We start from the raw sequence: 17086 nt of genomic DNA, 5'->3' as shown, positions 1-17086 counted from the left end.
ACGCAGTGCAGTGTACTTGATTTGTGTCAATCCTTCTGACAATCTTTTGCATTGATTTTTACATATTTTTTCTACATTATCATCGATGTCCTCGTGATCATCGAGTAAATTCGATATTTATCTTTTCTCTTCAATTATAAGACTGTGCGCTTCTTTCAAAACTTTCCCTTCTTGACACATTGAAGAATGGCGGGTAATAGCGTTCCGGTCTTATTGGTCACTGCAAATGTTGGCAGTATTTTCGAGGAGGTGAGTGTACAGGATTTTTTTATTTTTCCTTTCTCTTTTTTCTTTTCACCATTTCACTAGCTCTGAACGATCGATTGATTGCGCCTCACAATTTACCTTCGAACGTGATACGACTTATTTCTTTCATCTTCTTTCATCATCTTTTCTTTTCTCTTTTTTTTCTTTCAGTTTAGAGTCAGCAGCTTTGCGCGCGTCTTTTGTATTATACTATACCGATAATATGCTGCTGATTCTTATTTGTTTTTTACAATCACTCTTCATTCATCATTTTTCTCTTTTGTTTTTCTCATTATGCTGACCATAAAATGTCATGATCCCGCATGTATTAATTGTATTAGTAATGTTAACGCGCATAGAATCAACGACAGAATCATTATCAACGATCTTCCGTAATTATATCTTTCTTGTTACTTTCGTAATTTTAGATCGAATTAAATTATGCCTTTTATTCGATTGATTGATATATATGAATCAATATACATGCATAACATATACACATTAATAACATTAACATTGCGTGATTTTGCATTTGCGTGATCAAATTTAGATTTTCCATATATAGATCAATAAATTTAATAAAATAGCGATATATAGCAGAATATATTTTTAAATTTCATGTAATTTTTTTTCTCAATTTAAATTTTTAATCAAAACATATGATACATATAAAATGCGTGTCCTTTTTACAGCCTAGCGTGATGTTAAAAATTTGGACGGAAGAATTTTTATCTGTAAGTATTATAGATAACATGCGTTGTCATTGCGTAAATATAACGAGTATTTACATTCACAAAGAATGCTTTTCAGACTATACTGAGGTTGGATCCAAAATTTATTGCACTGCACTGCCAAGAAGTAGGTGGAAAAAATTATGAGCACAGTACCAGACAAGTGGAAGATTTTGTTAGGTAACTTTCTATATTTTCTTTTTTATTTAAAAAATTCTTTTTTATCTATTCTACAGTCACTAATGATTATATCGTATTAAGGGTAAAAAAAATACTCCAGTTAAAATCTTATTAAGGTAAAGCTTCTTGAAAGGCTTCTTTCTGACTAAAGAGGTCTTTAATCAAAGTTACAGTTGCATAACAAAATGCATGACAATATTTATTCAAATATTATTGCTTCTTAAGTATATAAAATATTTATGGAATAGCATACAGAGGTATCAACAAGCCTTTTTAAAACTATACTAAGACAAATAGGTTTCTCTGATCATGATACTGAATGTGATTTAACGCATAAGTGGCAGAAAGGGATAAAAATAGATTATCACGCATGGTTCTATGGTTGAATGAACCACTTCAAAAGATGAATTTATCGAATGATATTCATAGGGGAGTAATGTAAAAAAAAATATGTTTAAAAATATAGTAGATCTTCAAGTTACTGTATTAGCTTTAACATTTGTACTTTTCTTGTAGAGTTTAATTTCATTTAAAAGATTCTTTGTTGCAGATTATTAATGTCTTCCGAAGAATTAAGGCTGTTTGATAAAATTAGAGTATTCTTAGATGAAGATTATTCATCTGCTGAACATTTTACGGTAAGCAAAAAACAATTAATGATAAAAAAAATATATTTCATTATGGATAAAATTACTAATTTTTTTTTGTAATTATTCATAATATATTTTTCAGGCACTTGGAAATTTTTATTTTGTGCATGAATCTTTGAAAAACGTTTTATTATGGGATTTCCAAGGTATGACATAATGTTTGATTAATATGACTAATAAATTAAAATAATTATTATTATAATAATAATTATTATAATTTTATTTATAATTTATAAATTATTATTATAATTTTAGAATGTACTTTTATATCCGTAAATGGAAAGGAAGTTCATTCTGGTAACATAGAAGCAGTCACAACCAAAGAAAAAGCTAAGTTTCCTCAGGAATTCTTTCCAGAATGTAAATGGTCTAGAAAAGGATTTTTAAGGACACGATGGAGTATTAGTGGAACAGTTTTTGATCTCATAAATATACATTTATTTCATGATGCCAGTAATTTTATTGCTATGGAAACAGTAAGTAATTTATATTATAAGATGCTTTAATAACTGATTTATTTATTTTGATAATTTATTTTCAGTTTCCATCCGTATATAGTAAGACGCGTAGAAGAGCACTCGAGCATACATTAGATAGGTTTCATAATGATAAATATTCAAATGTACCATATTTTTTATTTGGAGACTTTAATTTTAGGACAGATACAGCCGGTGTAATTAAAGTAAGTATGAAATAAAAAATACGAAAGTTATATTCTCATAAATAATGAAATTAAAATAATTTAAAATTTTATATTTTTTCTTTTATACAGAAACTTACAGAAGATACTCAAGAGAGAAGATTATCAAACAAAGGAAGCATTTCAAAGCTACAATTTCATAATAAAGACGATGATCTCATATTAACATTAGGAAAAAAAGAATTTTCTCATTATGAGCATCAGAATGTTTTTGTGAAAAATAATGGACAATGGGTAAGTAATTCGTAACTCGAATTTCTCATTGTATAATGTTACTTATAATACTGCATTGACGATTAGGAAGACCATAATGAAATTACGAATATTTATATAGCTACGTGAATATGATAGAGAGCTGGAAGACTTTGATGGAAGATTATTTGAATTTCCGATTAAATTTGTACCCAGTTACCCATTTGAAGAAGATATCAATGAAGGTTCAAATTATATGCAAACAAGAGTACCGGCTTGGTGTGACCGTATTCTACTGAATCCTACCGCTAAAATGCTAGTCCAAGATGTATGAGATACTGTTTATTTAATTATATCTTTTTTAAATAAATATATTTTTATACGAATAATTCTTTATATAATTATTTTTTTTAATTATTTATTTTTATTTTAGATATCATCACCTGATACTGTAGAATATGGAATAATAGGTCCAACAATTTGTATGGGCGATCATAAGGTGAGTCAATCTTTTAATATAAAAGGAAAGACATTAGTTCATTTTACTCTTATGCTGGGTTAATATATTTACACACTTCCTAGTTATTATTCTGACGATTCATTCTTTTAATTATTATGGTGCAGCCTGTTTTTCTGGAGTTTCGAATGAATCTCTAAGCACTAAGGTACCTATCTATCAACTGTCTGCTTACTTTTATCTTGATTTTTCCATTTAAAGTATCCTCTATTTTTTCTAATATTTCATTCCACTATTTATACAACTAGAAGCTTGTTAATGTAGTTGGTTCAGTATCTTTTTTTAAATTCACTTTTTTAATAATTTACAATTTCATAATTCTACTTGGCCTTTTTTATACTCGTTGCTGTCGAAAATAGAAAAAGTTAAGTATATTTTATTAAAAGTATGGATTTCATTGCTTCTTTAAATACATTTTACTTACAATTAACAAGATTAAAATAAATTATTAATCTAAAAACATTTTAATATTGAAGAATTGTATACTGAAAAAAGTTTGATATTCATTTTTATAATCAAAATAAAATATTTTTCAGAATTCTATCAAAATTTTCAGCACCATTTCTATAATACTATCAAAATTTTCTTATCGTATCGTTTCCCTGAATTAAATTAATGTTAGTTAGACTTTTTATAGAATCCTATCATATGAAGAATGTCCCTCTCCATTTCTTCATAGAGATGCACGATAATACATAAGGATCGTCCATTTTTTCCCGTTTGCAGCCAGTCTATTTGAGGGCTAATCTCATCGTGGACGAAGGTATGATAAACTGCTGCAGCTTGCCGAGTGCACCTGAGTTTTGCTTTCGAGTGCCAAACAATTACGTGGAATTGTTATCCATGTTGCCTGATTACAGTAGTTGCGTTAGCGGACGAGTCAATTACACGGATCGTTCAACTAATCTGTTGCACGCAGCACCTATTAAGCATGATCCTTATACCCCGGATAGTATGGACAGTCCGAGTCCAAATGCTATAATAATACCTTCGAGTGATGCTCCAGATATAGACATAGATATGAACAATACATCTATGTCACATTTTGCACAGACATCGAATATTAGACGCTTGGACAGAGCTGTGTCGCCAGCTCTCTTGAAATCCAAATTAGAACTAATTGTTCGGAGTAAAGGACAGGAGACGGATATAGATCAAGATACGATCGATATTAAAAAAAGTCCTAGTGATTATTGTTTACATTCGTGGTCCAATTCCGAAGAACAACAATGGACTGCAAGAACGAATAGATGTAATAGCGATGTATCCTGGCAAAGATCTCATCTGTTAACTGAAGCTTGGATTCAAGGTAAAGGACAACAAGGATATCATTCTTTTGGAGATTTTATCAATCGATCGTCCTTAGATTCAACTCCACCAAATGGTGAGGGTTTGCCTTCAGATTTAATTATACCAAGAATATCAATTATAAATGCTAGCAATTTTGAATCAAACGAGAGTTCTGTATACTTACATGACGATAAATATAGTAATTATTCAGATAAGAAACTGAGCACTTATTCAGACGACCGAACAAAGAGTTTGAGTGGTGAAGCATTTAGTTCAGAAAAGTCGGATGAACTTTGTGACAAAACAGATGACGAGAGCAACAGACTGAATTTGAATACGAAAAAAATAGGAATCAATGAAAACTTATATTTGCAGAATATAAGTGAGCTTATAACAAAAAAAGATAAAGATTCTTGTACAATGATAGTTAGTACAAATCTCTTTCAAACGGAAAATAAATTGAGTAAAATGAACGAAGAAAGAATGTTTGAAGATAGAGAGAAACGTTTAAATGAAATTATAGATACTTTACAAAATATAGAAGATAATAATAGCAAAAATCAGTATGCATTTGAAAAAAATGATGCACTGGTCGATAATATTAGTATTAAAAATAAAACTATAATTTCAGAGACAACATTAGAAAATGAACAAACTCCTGAAGTATTAAAAGAAACAAGTCATCTTGGAATAAATAGAATGAAAGTTAAAAAAATCTTTGTCTCAAAAATAAAGAAAGAAATAAAATTGGAGCAAAATAAATGTAATGAAACAAATGTATGTATAAATGTAAAAGATATTGATGCAGGAATTAAACAAGCTGAAATATTAAGATTTGATAGCAAAAATGAAATAATAGGTTCACAAGTTACAAGAAGCAATTCTGTACAAAGTCAAAACAATACAGAGGATAATACAGAGGACATTAAGTTAAAAGCATATAAATCTGATGCAGAAAGTTGCAAGGATAATATCATTAGAAAAGAAAGTAAGTGCCAAAAGTGTTGCTGCGTTATATCGTGAAAAAAACATTAAATATTCATAAACATGTTCCTTATTTAATCTTCATATTATTATAGTCATCGTTCTTGATTATCTCAATAAGAAATTATCACATTCAAAAAACGAAGGCGAACAAGTCAGTTTTTATAGCTCGCTCCATAAAAAATAAGAGATAATATATAAGAAAAAAGCGGTACTTTTTTAGTATCTTAAAATATCCCGCTTACGCTCTATCCAATAGCATTAATTTTCTATTGTACATGCATGTCGCAAGACGTTTTTATGTTCAAAGTGTCTTTTGCATGTGCATGATACTTTAACGATGTCGTATCATATCGACTGTCTTTTTAGTATATATTTAAACGATAAAGTTATGTATTATATAGTATATTTTCATATTCTAGATGTGTAATTAAATAAACAGTATATCATTGTTATGTAGTGATATATTATATTATATTGTAGAATTTAATGAATCGAAATATTCAGATGATTGTGTCAACGTACGATTTATTATAAGCAATGTTACCAGTATATGTAATAGAATCATAAAAATCTATAATGATCATGTTATCTTACTTTGTTAGTTTATCGAATTTATAGTTCGAAGTTTTTCAGATCTATCGAGTGTTATTTGTTCACTTGAAAAAATTATTACCTCGTAGTTTTCTTAATTTTTTGTTACAATTATGTTTTGTTATACATTTTTAATTTTTGACCTATTGTTATCGCGAAAATTCTATCCGCAATATGCATTTTCACCGAAACCGCGTACAAAAACATGTGCTTTTATGTACATCGTAATCCTTGCCAAATTTACTGTGTCCTATGATAGAATATTAGAAACATTACATTTAGATGCGATGCACGTAGTCCATTATTTGGATTCGACTGCCAAAGTTAATTTCGTTTTAGTTTATAAGAAGATATTAATATAGTAAATGTTAGTCATATATTGAGAGTTAACGCATTGTTTCCTTCATATCATATGTTATTATTTAATGCTTTCTTTCTTAATTTTCTATTTCATTACAAGAAATTTCCTTTATGGAATTTGTGAAAAAGATTGTAAGAAAATAATATCGATAAAGGAAGAGGTATATCTTTTACAGAGGAATATCTTTACAAAAGATTTGAGCTAATTATAATTATAAAATAATTTGCATACAAATGAATGTACGTACTTTTTGTCTTGCCAAAAAAATATTCTACATAATGCGAGAAACAGTTTTTGCAATACTAATGTTGTTAACCGTTACCGTTTTCTTTACTAAGATTTCAAAACTTTACGTACTTATTATTAATAACAGGTAATTTATAATATTTATTTTGTCAAATGAATTTCAGATTTTAAATATGAATATAATAAAATAATCGTAAATTCGAATTATTCGTATACAATCGATTTATCATGAATTTGTCTTTGATCCTATTATGCTTACGATTCATAAAAGTTTTATTAGTAATTATTATTTTTTTCCTGCTTGTAAATATAAATTTATTTTTAATACAATCCAAAGTTGCTTTTTTTTATTTACATCCTTTAATTTATGTGATTATTTTTTAATGTTATTCGCACGTTGCATTACAATACACTTATAATGTATTTTTTTTTATGTGATAGAGCAGATCGAAGTAAAGTCAAAAGCAAATATTCGAAATATCGAATTTATAGGAATAACTATTTAACGATAAAAATCCTAATAAAAGTTAATCTATTTCAATTTTTATAATTTCCCGCCATTTTTGTTTGGAACTCGTCTTACGATATTTTATATGTTAAAGATATATTCTGAATTCTAAATTATAAATTTTAAAAGTTTTAAAGTTTTAAATTGATATTTGAATTTTTTGTGAAATAAATAAAATATACTAATTGCAAATACAAAAATGAATATAAAAAAATATTGAAATATCTTACCTTTATCTGCTCTGTTGTTGTTCTAAAATAGTTGGTCAATGATTAATTCTTACTGCAGACGTGATGAACGAGAAATCCGAATCTGGTACGATGTCCAATTTGAGCAGTCGTGAAATATTCAACAATATCAATGACAACCATGGCAACAACAATAACAACGGCACGACAACCATTACAAGATATATTCATATTAAACATGCAGATTCATCGGTTAAAATATTCCGAGAAACAACCGTTTGATATCGAATTTATAATTCATATAGATTTTCCTTACAGACAACTATTTCATGTTATGTGAGAAAATATTTCGTGAATTTATGGTTATGAAATTGCGATACAACTAATCTTCGCACAGATTTAACCACATCGTTTTTAAAATATATTGATAATTGAATATCATTATTTAATTCGAATACTTCGATTATCGATTTTAATATATCGATTATACTGAAAGAATAATCGTAAATCATTAGGTGACTCGCATATAAATGAACTTACGTGATTCACTAAATTGAATACGAAATAATGTAATACAATTACAAAACATTTCGCTTACAACGGATGATCGACGAATATCCGTGCATATCGTCAGTATGAACTGTTTTTCGCGCGTGTATATGAAAGCTTTGGGTAAGTTTACATGAAACTCAAAATACACTATTAATGATCCATAATTCAAAGTACGTCCTATTGAACTATACGATAGAGATGTTAGCATGGAAAAAAGATGAGACTTTTTCGAGAATTGTTATTGAGATGAAACATATATCACATGTGTAATTATCATATTTCATTTGTTAAGTGTTTTGGTGTTCCTACGCTACATTTTTTCGAATAGTTCTTCCTTTAAGATCTTATAAAGATATTTGCATAATTTGATGATGACAAAGATTCACGATAGAGAAAACGTTTTTATGAGAGATCGTTTGTTGTGATATTACCGTGGTACCTCATTTTGTTGAAAATCGCGAAAGCTGAAAGAATAGTATTGCGCTACGATTGCTGCCAATATCGGTTCCATTTCACCTTTTGTGATGTAATTCAATTATAATCGATGTGTTATATTTTTGAATTTCGTTGCAAAAAGTTAATGAGAATCATTTGCAAAAGAATGATTACGTATGAAGTAAAAAAGTGGAAAATAATCCGTTTCTAATTGAAACCTCGTGCGTAATAATTCTGTTGCAATTCTGTAATATGCACGTCATTTTCTATTTCTACATTATGTCGAGTTCCATTAATGAAAAGAATTTCCTCTTATCAAAAGAAAATGGCTCTTATCATTTAAGCTAATCATTTTTTTTTTCATCTTTTTTTTCTTGGCTATATTATTGAATAACAATATTTTCAACGCTTAAACAAATTATATGTTACTAATCTCTGATGTAATTTATTCAAAATACTTTATCATATCTTAATCCGATCCAATTGGACTAAATTTGTGGGTACATTCCATTAGCGTAACCACTAGCTAGGGAATTCAAAGTTTATGAAAAATTGTCGAAAGATACTCGAATGTCGTTAATATAGAAGATACAAAGTTTAGACGTGTTAGATATTATATTCGCACGCAACATATCTATTTCTCCATTGATATGCATATGATAAATATATATATATATATATATATATATATATATATATATATATACTTGTTACAAATCCCTTGCGGAAGTTTGCCGCTATTTAAAAATTTTAATCTTTCCACTGCCCCTGGTTATATCTTTGATGAATTCATATTTTTCGGTGTTATATGGAAATATATATAAGAATGTAGTAACACCATACTTTGTTATAGATTATGTTTGTCTCTCATTAAATTATTTCATTAAATTTTCTATTATTTTAATAAAGCGAAAAATGAATAATTGTGCTTCTATTCGAATGAAATATGCCAAAAGATTAATCTTTTTTGTTTTGTGTTTTCAGTTATTTCTTTTACTTCGCAGAAAAGCGAAGGATTAGTTATTTTGTAAGAAAGTTTTTATTATTATATCTCGAAAAAATTGAGACGTATACCTACGACTGCTTTTAAATCCGTTCCATCTTATACACAGTTTCGCACGTGTAACAATAGTGATAAAAGTAAGCACGAACAGCTATTGTCAATAAACGTAGAATCTAATTTGCTAATCTTCAATAGTTGTATTCGTGTTTACTTAATGAAAAGTCGTACTATTCGATGACATACACTCGACTATCATTTTGAGCCATATTTTCTTATGTTTTTTTTTTTTTTGAAATGTCTGTTTTCAAAGTGTATGTCAATGATAATTGTAAGCCATTCCTCGAGTTAGCCATAAGCTAATTAAAAATAAAATGTACAATTCGATGATTAGAAATTTGACGTGGTACCTGATCTGTTTGACCAACATAATAAACTACATTGCGATTGTTTCTCATACGTATCTATTCTGCAGAATTTCTAGGTATTTCATAAGTTATAATATATGTTATAATTTCTAACAATATTACAATATTCTTTTTTATGCAATACCTAGAAATACGTAAAACATCGAATTGTACATTTTATTTGTAACGCAATAATTTAAATCGATGTACGTATTAATATACAATATAAGATTAAGAATTTGATGCTTTTATCAGACTGGTTTTAGAATCTTCCGCGCGGGCAAGTTTTTCGAGAAGATTTTTAGAAAGATCGTTGTTTAATTATCTCGTCATCGAAAAACGTCAATAAATTCTGCTTTTCTATATTTTCATAGTTTATAAAATAGTTTGAATAAAACAAAAAAAAAAAAAAGAAAAAAAAGAAAAAATTAGGATTAACGAAAATGAAAAAGCTAGAAAATAAATAGAAATTTAAAATTTTTAATAAAATTCAATTATGATGAAATTAAAATGAAAATTATACTATCGAAATTCTTGCTTGCTCTGATACTTTACGAGATGTTTTAAGAGGAACATTATTTCTTCAACGGCAAATAAACGTTGTACTTTTATAAATATGAATGTACTTATATTTTGTACTGACAGTACCTTGCAAAAATATACATGTAATATGTTAAACAATGAGATTATATGCGCATGTATAATGTGCATAAATGTTACGATGCGCGTGTATAAATGTTATGCACATACATATGCAATAGGAATATTTTAATTTAAAAAGTGACCAAAATCTATTGACAAAATTAAATACTCGTTATATTGTTTTGTTGAGTCAAATGTATATTATATTGTAACATTTACTTCATGTATAGTATAGAGAAAGAAAAATAAAAATGATCGTTCTACGATATATATATACATATATATTTTTTTTTAAGATAATTCCTATTCATTTACTTTTATTGTTTAATATTATCAAAATTAACAAAATATTTCAGATAATAAAATTAGATGAATTTTTTAAATCTAACAAAGTTATAGAAGGATAATTAATATAGAAAAATTGACACTTGTTAGAGAATATGTAAAGATAAATATTTTTAAAATTAAAAAAAATGTATAAAAAATGTATGTACAATATTGCAAATGAGATCTATAAAAAAATATGAATAAACAATACAAAAGTATTTAACAAATATATAAAATTTGTTCAAAAACTTGTAAAAAATATTAAAAAAATCTTTTATGTTATCTCTTTTCCAATTATATTTTCCTAATACAAAATCGAATATTCAAGCAGCAAAATTTTTTTCTAAATTTATGATTTTGTAAGAAAAGAATATAATTAGAAAGCAGATGTCATGTGAATTTTTTTTAGAATGTTCAAAATTCTACATTTTTTATCACTGACAAAGTTTTCAAATTTTAAAATTTTATATTAACAGAATATAATGTTAAAAAATAGTATATAAAAAAATAGTATATAAAATTTTTCTGAAAGTTAAATAATATTTATATAAATAATTTAATATATATTAAACTTATTTTATACTTACTTTAAACTTATCTCTTTAAGTAGCTATATTTTCAAAAGCAAATTTTTTTTCTAACATTTTGTTTACATATTTAATAATAGAATTCTATTTATTTATGTGTCATATATTCAGAAACAAATATAAAAGTATGTATGTATAAAAGTATGAAATATGTATCAAATATATAACAGATAAAGTAGAGAATTAAGGAATTAAGATTCAATTTCATTTCTTGAATGTTTTTTAAGATGTTTTTAACATTTTAAAGATGATACTAATTTTTAATTCTTAATTATCTCTATCTTATCTTATCTTTGAAGAAATATTTTTGATTCTTCAAAGATGGTACTATCAATTTTTATTTTATCTTCTTTATTTGCTCTCCTTGTGTATTGAGTTTCATTTTGAAGATGGCGCTGATTCCTTAATTTTTATACTATCTTTATCCTTCTCTCACTTTTCTTTATAATACTAATTTTATATTCTATTGTATATATTGGCTATGGTTTGGTATATTTACCACTAATTTTATCATTGAATAGAAGAGAATAAAGCCAAGAAACAAGTGAAATTGATATAAATATTAATTCGTTCTTAATTAAAAAATAAAACATAAAATACTAATTTAAAAATGAGTAAAGCACATCCTCCGGAACTTAAAAAGTAAGTTTATAAGTAAATTTTTTCGTTCATAGAGGTTATGTTAAAGTTGAATATTAATTTATATATATTTCAAATAAAACAAAATATACTAAAATTTTATTTTTTTTATAGATATATGGATAAAAAATTATCATGTGAGTATACATGTTAAATATTATTAATTATAAAATTATATTAATATATAAAATAATATATATTGCAATAATAATACTGCAAATATATTAATATATAATTCATGAAATTTATCTTTTTTTTTAGTAAAATTAAATGGAGGAAGACATGTTATTGGAATTTTACGTGGATTTGATCCATTTATGAACATGGTTATAGATGAAAGTATTGAAGAATGTAAGGATGGTACTAAAAACAATATTGGAATGGTGGTAAGATAAAAATTTATTTTTTAATAAGAAGAATTAAATTTCTGTTGATTTAATAAATGCATTTTATTATTGTAGGTAATACGTGGAAATAGTGTAATAATGTTAGAGGCTTTAGATAGGATATGAATCAAAATAAAAATACAACATAAAACAAAGATGTAATTTATATTCCTAAAGAAATAATTGATTAATTTCATTATGCAATGTTAACATTATATTTATTCAACATTCATAAAATATATTCATGATTAATATTTTTTGTTTAAAAAGAAAACTATTTTGAATAAATAATTTTGATATTAAATAATGATTTATTTTTAAAACCTTTTATGTAAATACAATACAACAAATAGTTTTTTATGATATATTTTTTCAAGATATATTTAACATAACATTTTAGTAATTTTTATTTCAAAAATAATAATTTTTCAATATTCTCTATTACAAATATATTTTCATAACACAAATGATATTTCCAAAATTTCCTTCTATTTTTTATTATATTTTTTGTGCACTGAGTAATATTAAATGCACAGATAATTTTCATTTATAATTTTATTTTCAAATAAAAGTATTTTAATCATTATTCATCATAATCATGATTCCACTAAAATTGTTAATATTTTTTATTGTCAGTTTAAAATGATGAAACAAATTATTTAAATCAATATTATCCATAATCATTATTTATTTTTATGAATTAACTGTATTTATTTATATAAGGAACATTAAAATTTTGAAGGCACATGATATTCATTTTCCTGATTAAGGAACTTTATATTTTTGTAAAATTTTTAATCTACATTTTTATTAACATTCAGAAATATATTAAAATAAATTTCAAAGCTCAAATTAGCTTTTTATCATCTTATTCTACATACTAAATTCATCAAACAAAAAAATACTTATGCATTTAATATTATTTCTAAAAATGAATTTTTTGAAGAATATATCATAGATTTTTTTTTGAAAAAAGATGATTCAATAATAAAATGTATATAAATATATCTATTATACATAAATTTTAGCCTATGTAAATGAATACTTTTAAGTAAACAACTACTAAATTAAAAATAAAAGGAACACAATATAACTTATATGTATTTATACATCAGAATAATGGCATTTAACTTCTTTTCCGTATAAAATACTCTTACATTTAATAACAAATTTTCTGATTCTAAAATATAAACCATATGATTTCTCTTTTTTTGTGCATTTTAAGATATGTGTAATCATATTTTCGTCCACGTGCATAATTGTGATTTCATTTTAGTATATAAAAATTTCTTAATGTGCTTAAATTTATGTTAAAAACGACAAACTTTTACATTACGTGAAAAAAGTTATAGCGGAAAGATGGCCATATATCACAGTTTAGAATTTAATAATATACAATTATATCTAAATTTTTTATGTTTATCAATTCTTGTAGTAGTTCTTATTTAAAAAATAAACTTTTTTCAGTTTTATAATACATATCTTTATAATGTTGATAAAAATATTTTTATTATATATTTCCTAAATAAAGTAAATATAGTAAAAAGATTTATCATTCATATTATACCATAGGATTTATAATATTACAATAATTATTTTAATTTTATTGAAATTTTATTGAAATTATTTTAATTGTATTGAAATTTTATTGAAATTAAAATAATTATTTTAATTTTATTGAAATTAAAATAAAGGATAAGATATGTGTAATGTATTAATTGAAAAAATATCAATATACTCGAACTTTTGTAATTAAATATAAAATTTTCTACCAAAAAATCAATATTTGATTAAATATAATGTTTAAGCACATTTTACATATATTTTTACAAGTGAACTTCAAGATTTATAACAGACATATTTTTTCAATTTTAAATATTATTTGTTTTAATGAATTTTAATGAATTATTTAAATTGGAATGATTTATACTTCATGACACAATTCTGTTTTCATATTTTTCATAATATCTTGAGTAGGCATGCTAATATATCCATTTGTTTTATCCTCTTTTTTTACTTCTTGATGTGAATCTAGATTCATTTTTGGCTCTATAACATCAGAAGAAATTTTTACTATATCTGTTTCATATTTTTATACTTTTGTTTGTGATGCTTTAAATGATCAATAGAGAAATATATGATATTATAATTAAAATACTTACGTGAATCTTCAGTAACTTCCTGAGCACATGTATCAGAAGCAATAGTTTCACTGTTATGATCATTTGACATATGTCTTTTCATGTCATATCGATTATTAAATGATTGTGTACATATTTTACAGATAAACCGTTTTTCACCTGTATGCATAGCAACATGCATTTTAAAATACCAATCTGTACTGAAATTTTTAAGACAATAATCACATTTAAAATCTTTCTTTCTAAGTTTTCGTTTTTTTTTCATCATTGTTTTTTTTTTTTTCTGAGAAGTTGTTTTCACATCATTTGGAGACTCAACCTTTGGCACAGGTGCTGGACATTGAATAGATTGTGGATTTGTTATAGTTAATGATGGTATTGTATTGTCTGGCATAATACAAAACTTTGGTATACCCTGTGTTTGGTGTAATAAAGATGGTTGTGTTATTAAATTAGTTATAGGCACAACACGTATAGGTGTTAAGAGTGGTTTAGGTTGAATGGGTGTTGTCACAATTTGCGACTGTGGCAAGATTATATCACTTATTGGTATTGAATGTGGATTAGTTTGTGTTGTAAAAGTAACATAATGATTTTGAGATAAAGGAACTGTACTAGTTGTTGTTATAAGCGATGTAGTTAAAGTATCTGGTAAAGCTATTTGTATGGGAGTAGTTATATTATTTTCATTAGAAGATTCTGCTTTGCCAAGAACTATACTTTGTTGTGGTAATACAATTGGCATACTAGGTAAAAATTTTCCAAAAACGTTATTTACATTATTGATTTGTGTTGTAGTATTTATAGTAATTGTTGGTGTTGATGGTGGTTGTGGTTGTTGTTGTTGTTGCTGTTTTATGGGAACTGATTTTGGAATAATAATCAATTCTTTGTTGTTTCTCAATGTTTCCATTGCAAGACTATATCCCATAACTGGATCTGTATAATCATTTTTTTTCATTTTAGAAGCTTCTATTAATTGAATTTCTCGTTGTCTCATTCTTTCTTTTAATATTTTAGCACTACTTGTTTCATTATGTCTATATTCATTTCTTCTTGTACAATTTTTATGATATATACGAGATCTTTGTGTTTTTAGCGTAATACCACAAATATCACAAGCTGTTGACTGATTACACCTATTCAATCTTATCACAGCTCTGCGACAACGGTCATGATCGATGCTTAGTGCATCACACATTTTACTTGCACAATGTTTTGAAACAGGTGCATTTATTTCACTTTCCTCTATATTAATAGCTAACATGGGTGAAGATCCTTCACGATCTACATATTGTTGTACTGCCACATCACATATAATATTTTCACAAGGTTCATAATGACCACAAGGTTTCTTTTCCCTTTTAACAGGAACTAATGTGATTTCTGATTTACCTTGTTTCTTAGCAGGCAATAAATTTTTATCTTCTATATTTTCTTCTTGATTCGTCTGTAGAGGAATTACAGATAATTCTGATTGCTTTGGTTTATTTATATTTGTATCTGTATTATGTATTTTATTCATGAAACCATTATTGTTTGACCCAGAATTCGTATTTATTTTTAAAGGTATTGTTTTAATAATAATATTTGGTTGATTAAACAACCTTTTTACTGGGTCCGATTGTAACACCTATAATAAAATAAAATGCAATAAGGTAATAAAATGTATAAATATCGTAAATGTCAAACTTACATCAGATAAAGTAGTAGTGAAATCAGATGGACACATCTTAGACGTATTTATCGGTTTACAAATAGGTTTCGGTAATGGAGCATGGGCCATTTTCACCATATAAAAATATAAAATTCTAATAAGCACGATTAATTTTTTGTCGTGTAACGATTCTACAAAAATTTGAATTATAACATTACGCGAAATTTGCGTAAACTTTATTTTATAATAAAAACGAAAAACTTTAAATAAATTATCGAATACCAACAGTTCTTACAATTTCATGTGAGAAATTTTATGCGAAATTTTTTCTAATATTCAATATAGCTGTTAGGTTATCGCTTCTTTGACAAATCACAACAGCGTACTCTAATATAGGAAAATACATAGTGTTTGTGGGGTAGTTCAGTAACATTTGGCAACGAAGCATTCACAAGTTTCTTACATTATTGTCACTGACAGCGATCAATAAACGTGTAATTCAACACTTATGTGACTTGTAAATTTATGATCATGAAAATCGAATATTTCATTATGATACGTTAAATATAGGAAAATGTAATTTCTTTTAATAAAATATAAATCTTACTTTCTAAAATTAAATTTTTGCATGAATGTGCATAACATAAAAGTAAATGGTATATTCGTAATTGTTTCACAATAATGTTTACAATATTATAAACGTATTAGTAAATTCGTTCTTTATAGGCTACGGTCTGCTCAATGAAATCCTATTGGAGGGAAATGACACGAGGAGAAAACGTCTTCCACTCAAAATATTTTATAGTTTAAATTTTTGACAATTTAAATTATTTACTTGTTTTTTCTCTGTAAATTGTCTTCTTTGTAATTTGTTTAATAAAAACAAAAAAATTTATTACAAAATATAATTATTAATATCCTTATTT

At 25.7% G+C, this 17086-nt stretch overlaps 3 protein-coding genes across 4 annotated transcripts; 2 read left to right on the top strand and 1 right to left on the bottom strand.

The window, feature by feature from the left end:
* Positions 1-110: 110 nt before the first annotated feature.
* LOC122712910 lies at positions 111-10652 on the top strand. The gene is made up of 12 exons (XM_043932926.1): positions 111-249; positions 939-980; positions 1057-1157; positions 1708-1795; positions 1890-1953; positions 2063-2283; positions 2349-2489; positions 2580-2741; positions 2842-3027; positions 3133-3198; positions 3943-5494; positions 7488-10652. Exons 1-12 carry the CDS (start codon positions 187-189, stop codon positions 7667-7669), a joined length of 2868 nt encoding a protein of 955 aa, XP_043788861.1. The 5' UTR covers positions 111-186; the 3' UTR covers positions 7670-10652.
* A 1156-nt stretch (positions 10653-11808) lies between these two features.
* On the top strand, positions 11809-12599 carry LOC122712926 (probable small nuclear ribonucleoprotein G). The gene is made up of 4 exons (XM_043932957.1): positions 11809-11979; positions 12091-12113; positions 12238-12362; positions 12438-12599. Exons 1-4 carry the CDS (start codon positions 11948-11950, stop codon positions 12486-12488), a joined length of 231 nt encoding a protein of 76 aa, XP_043788892.1. The 5' UTR covers positions 11809-11947; the 3' UTR covers positions 12489-12599.
* A 1516-nt stretch (positions 12600-14115) lies between these two features.
* Positions 14116-16804, bottom strand: LOC122712906. Of its 2 annotated transcripts, XM_043932917.1 has the most exons (4): positions 16456-16804; positions 16200-16351; positions 14525-16136; positions 14116-14411 (listed from the first exon to the last, which is right to left on the bottom strand). In XM_043932917.1, the coding sequence occupies exons 2-4, from the start codon at positions 16296-16298 to the stop codon at positions 14287-14289; spliced, it is 1836 nt and encodes a 611-aa protein (XP_043788852.1). In that variant the 5' UTR covers positions 16299-16351; positions 16456-16804; the 3' UTR covers positions 14116-14286. The 2 variants fall into 2 exon arrangements, with proteins under 2 accessions (XP_043788852.1, XP_043788851.1); XM_043932916.1 differs by having other exon boundaries at positions 16200-16804.
* Between the last annotated feature and the right edge of the window lie 282 nt (positions 16805-17086).

Source organism: Apis laboriosa, unplaced genomic scaffold (genome assembly GCF_014066325.1).
Source record: "Apis laboriosa isolate Shangri-la unplaced genomic scaffold, ASM1406632v1 scaffold21_cov150, whole genome shotgun sequence".
Taxonomy (NCBI): Eukaryota; Metazoa; Arthropoda; class Insecta; order Hymenoptera; family Apidae; genus Apis; species Apis laboriosa.
Note: the sequence above shows the minus strand (reverse complement) of the source record. Positions and strands in the feature narration are given on the sequence as shown.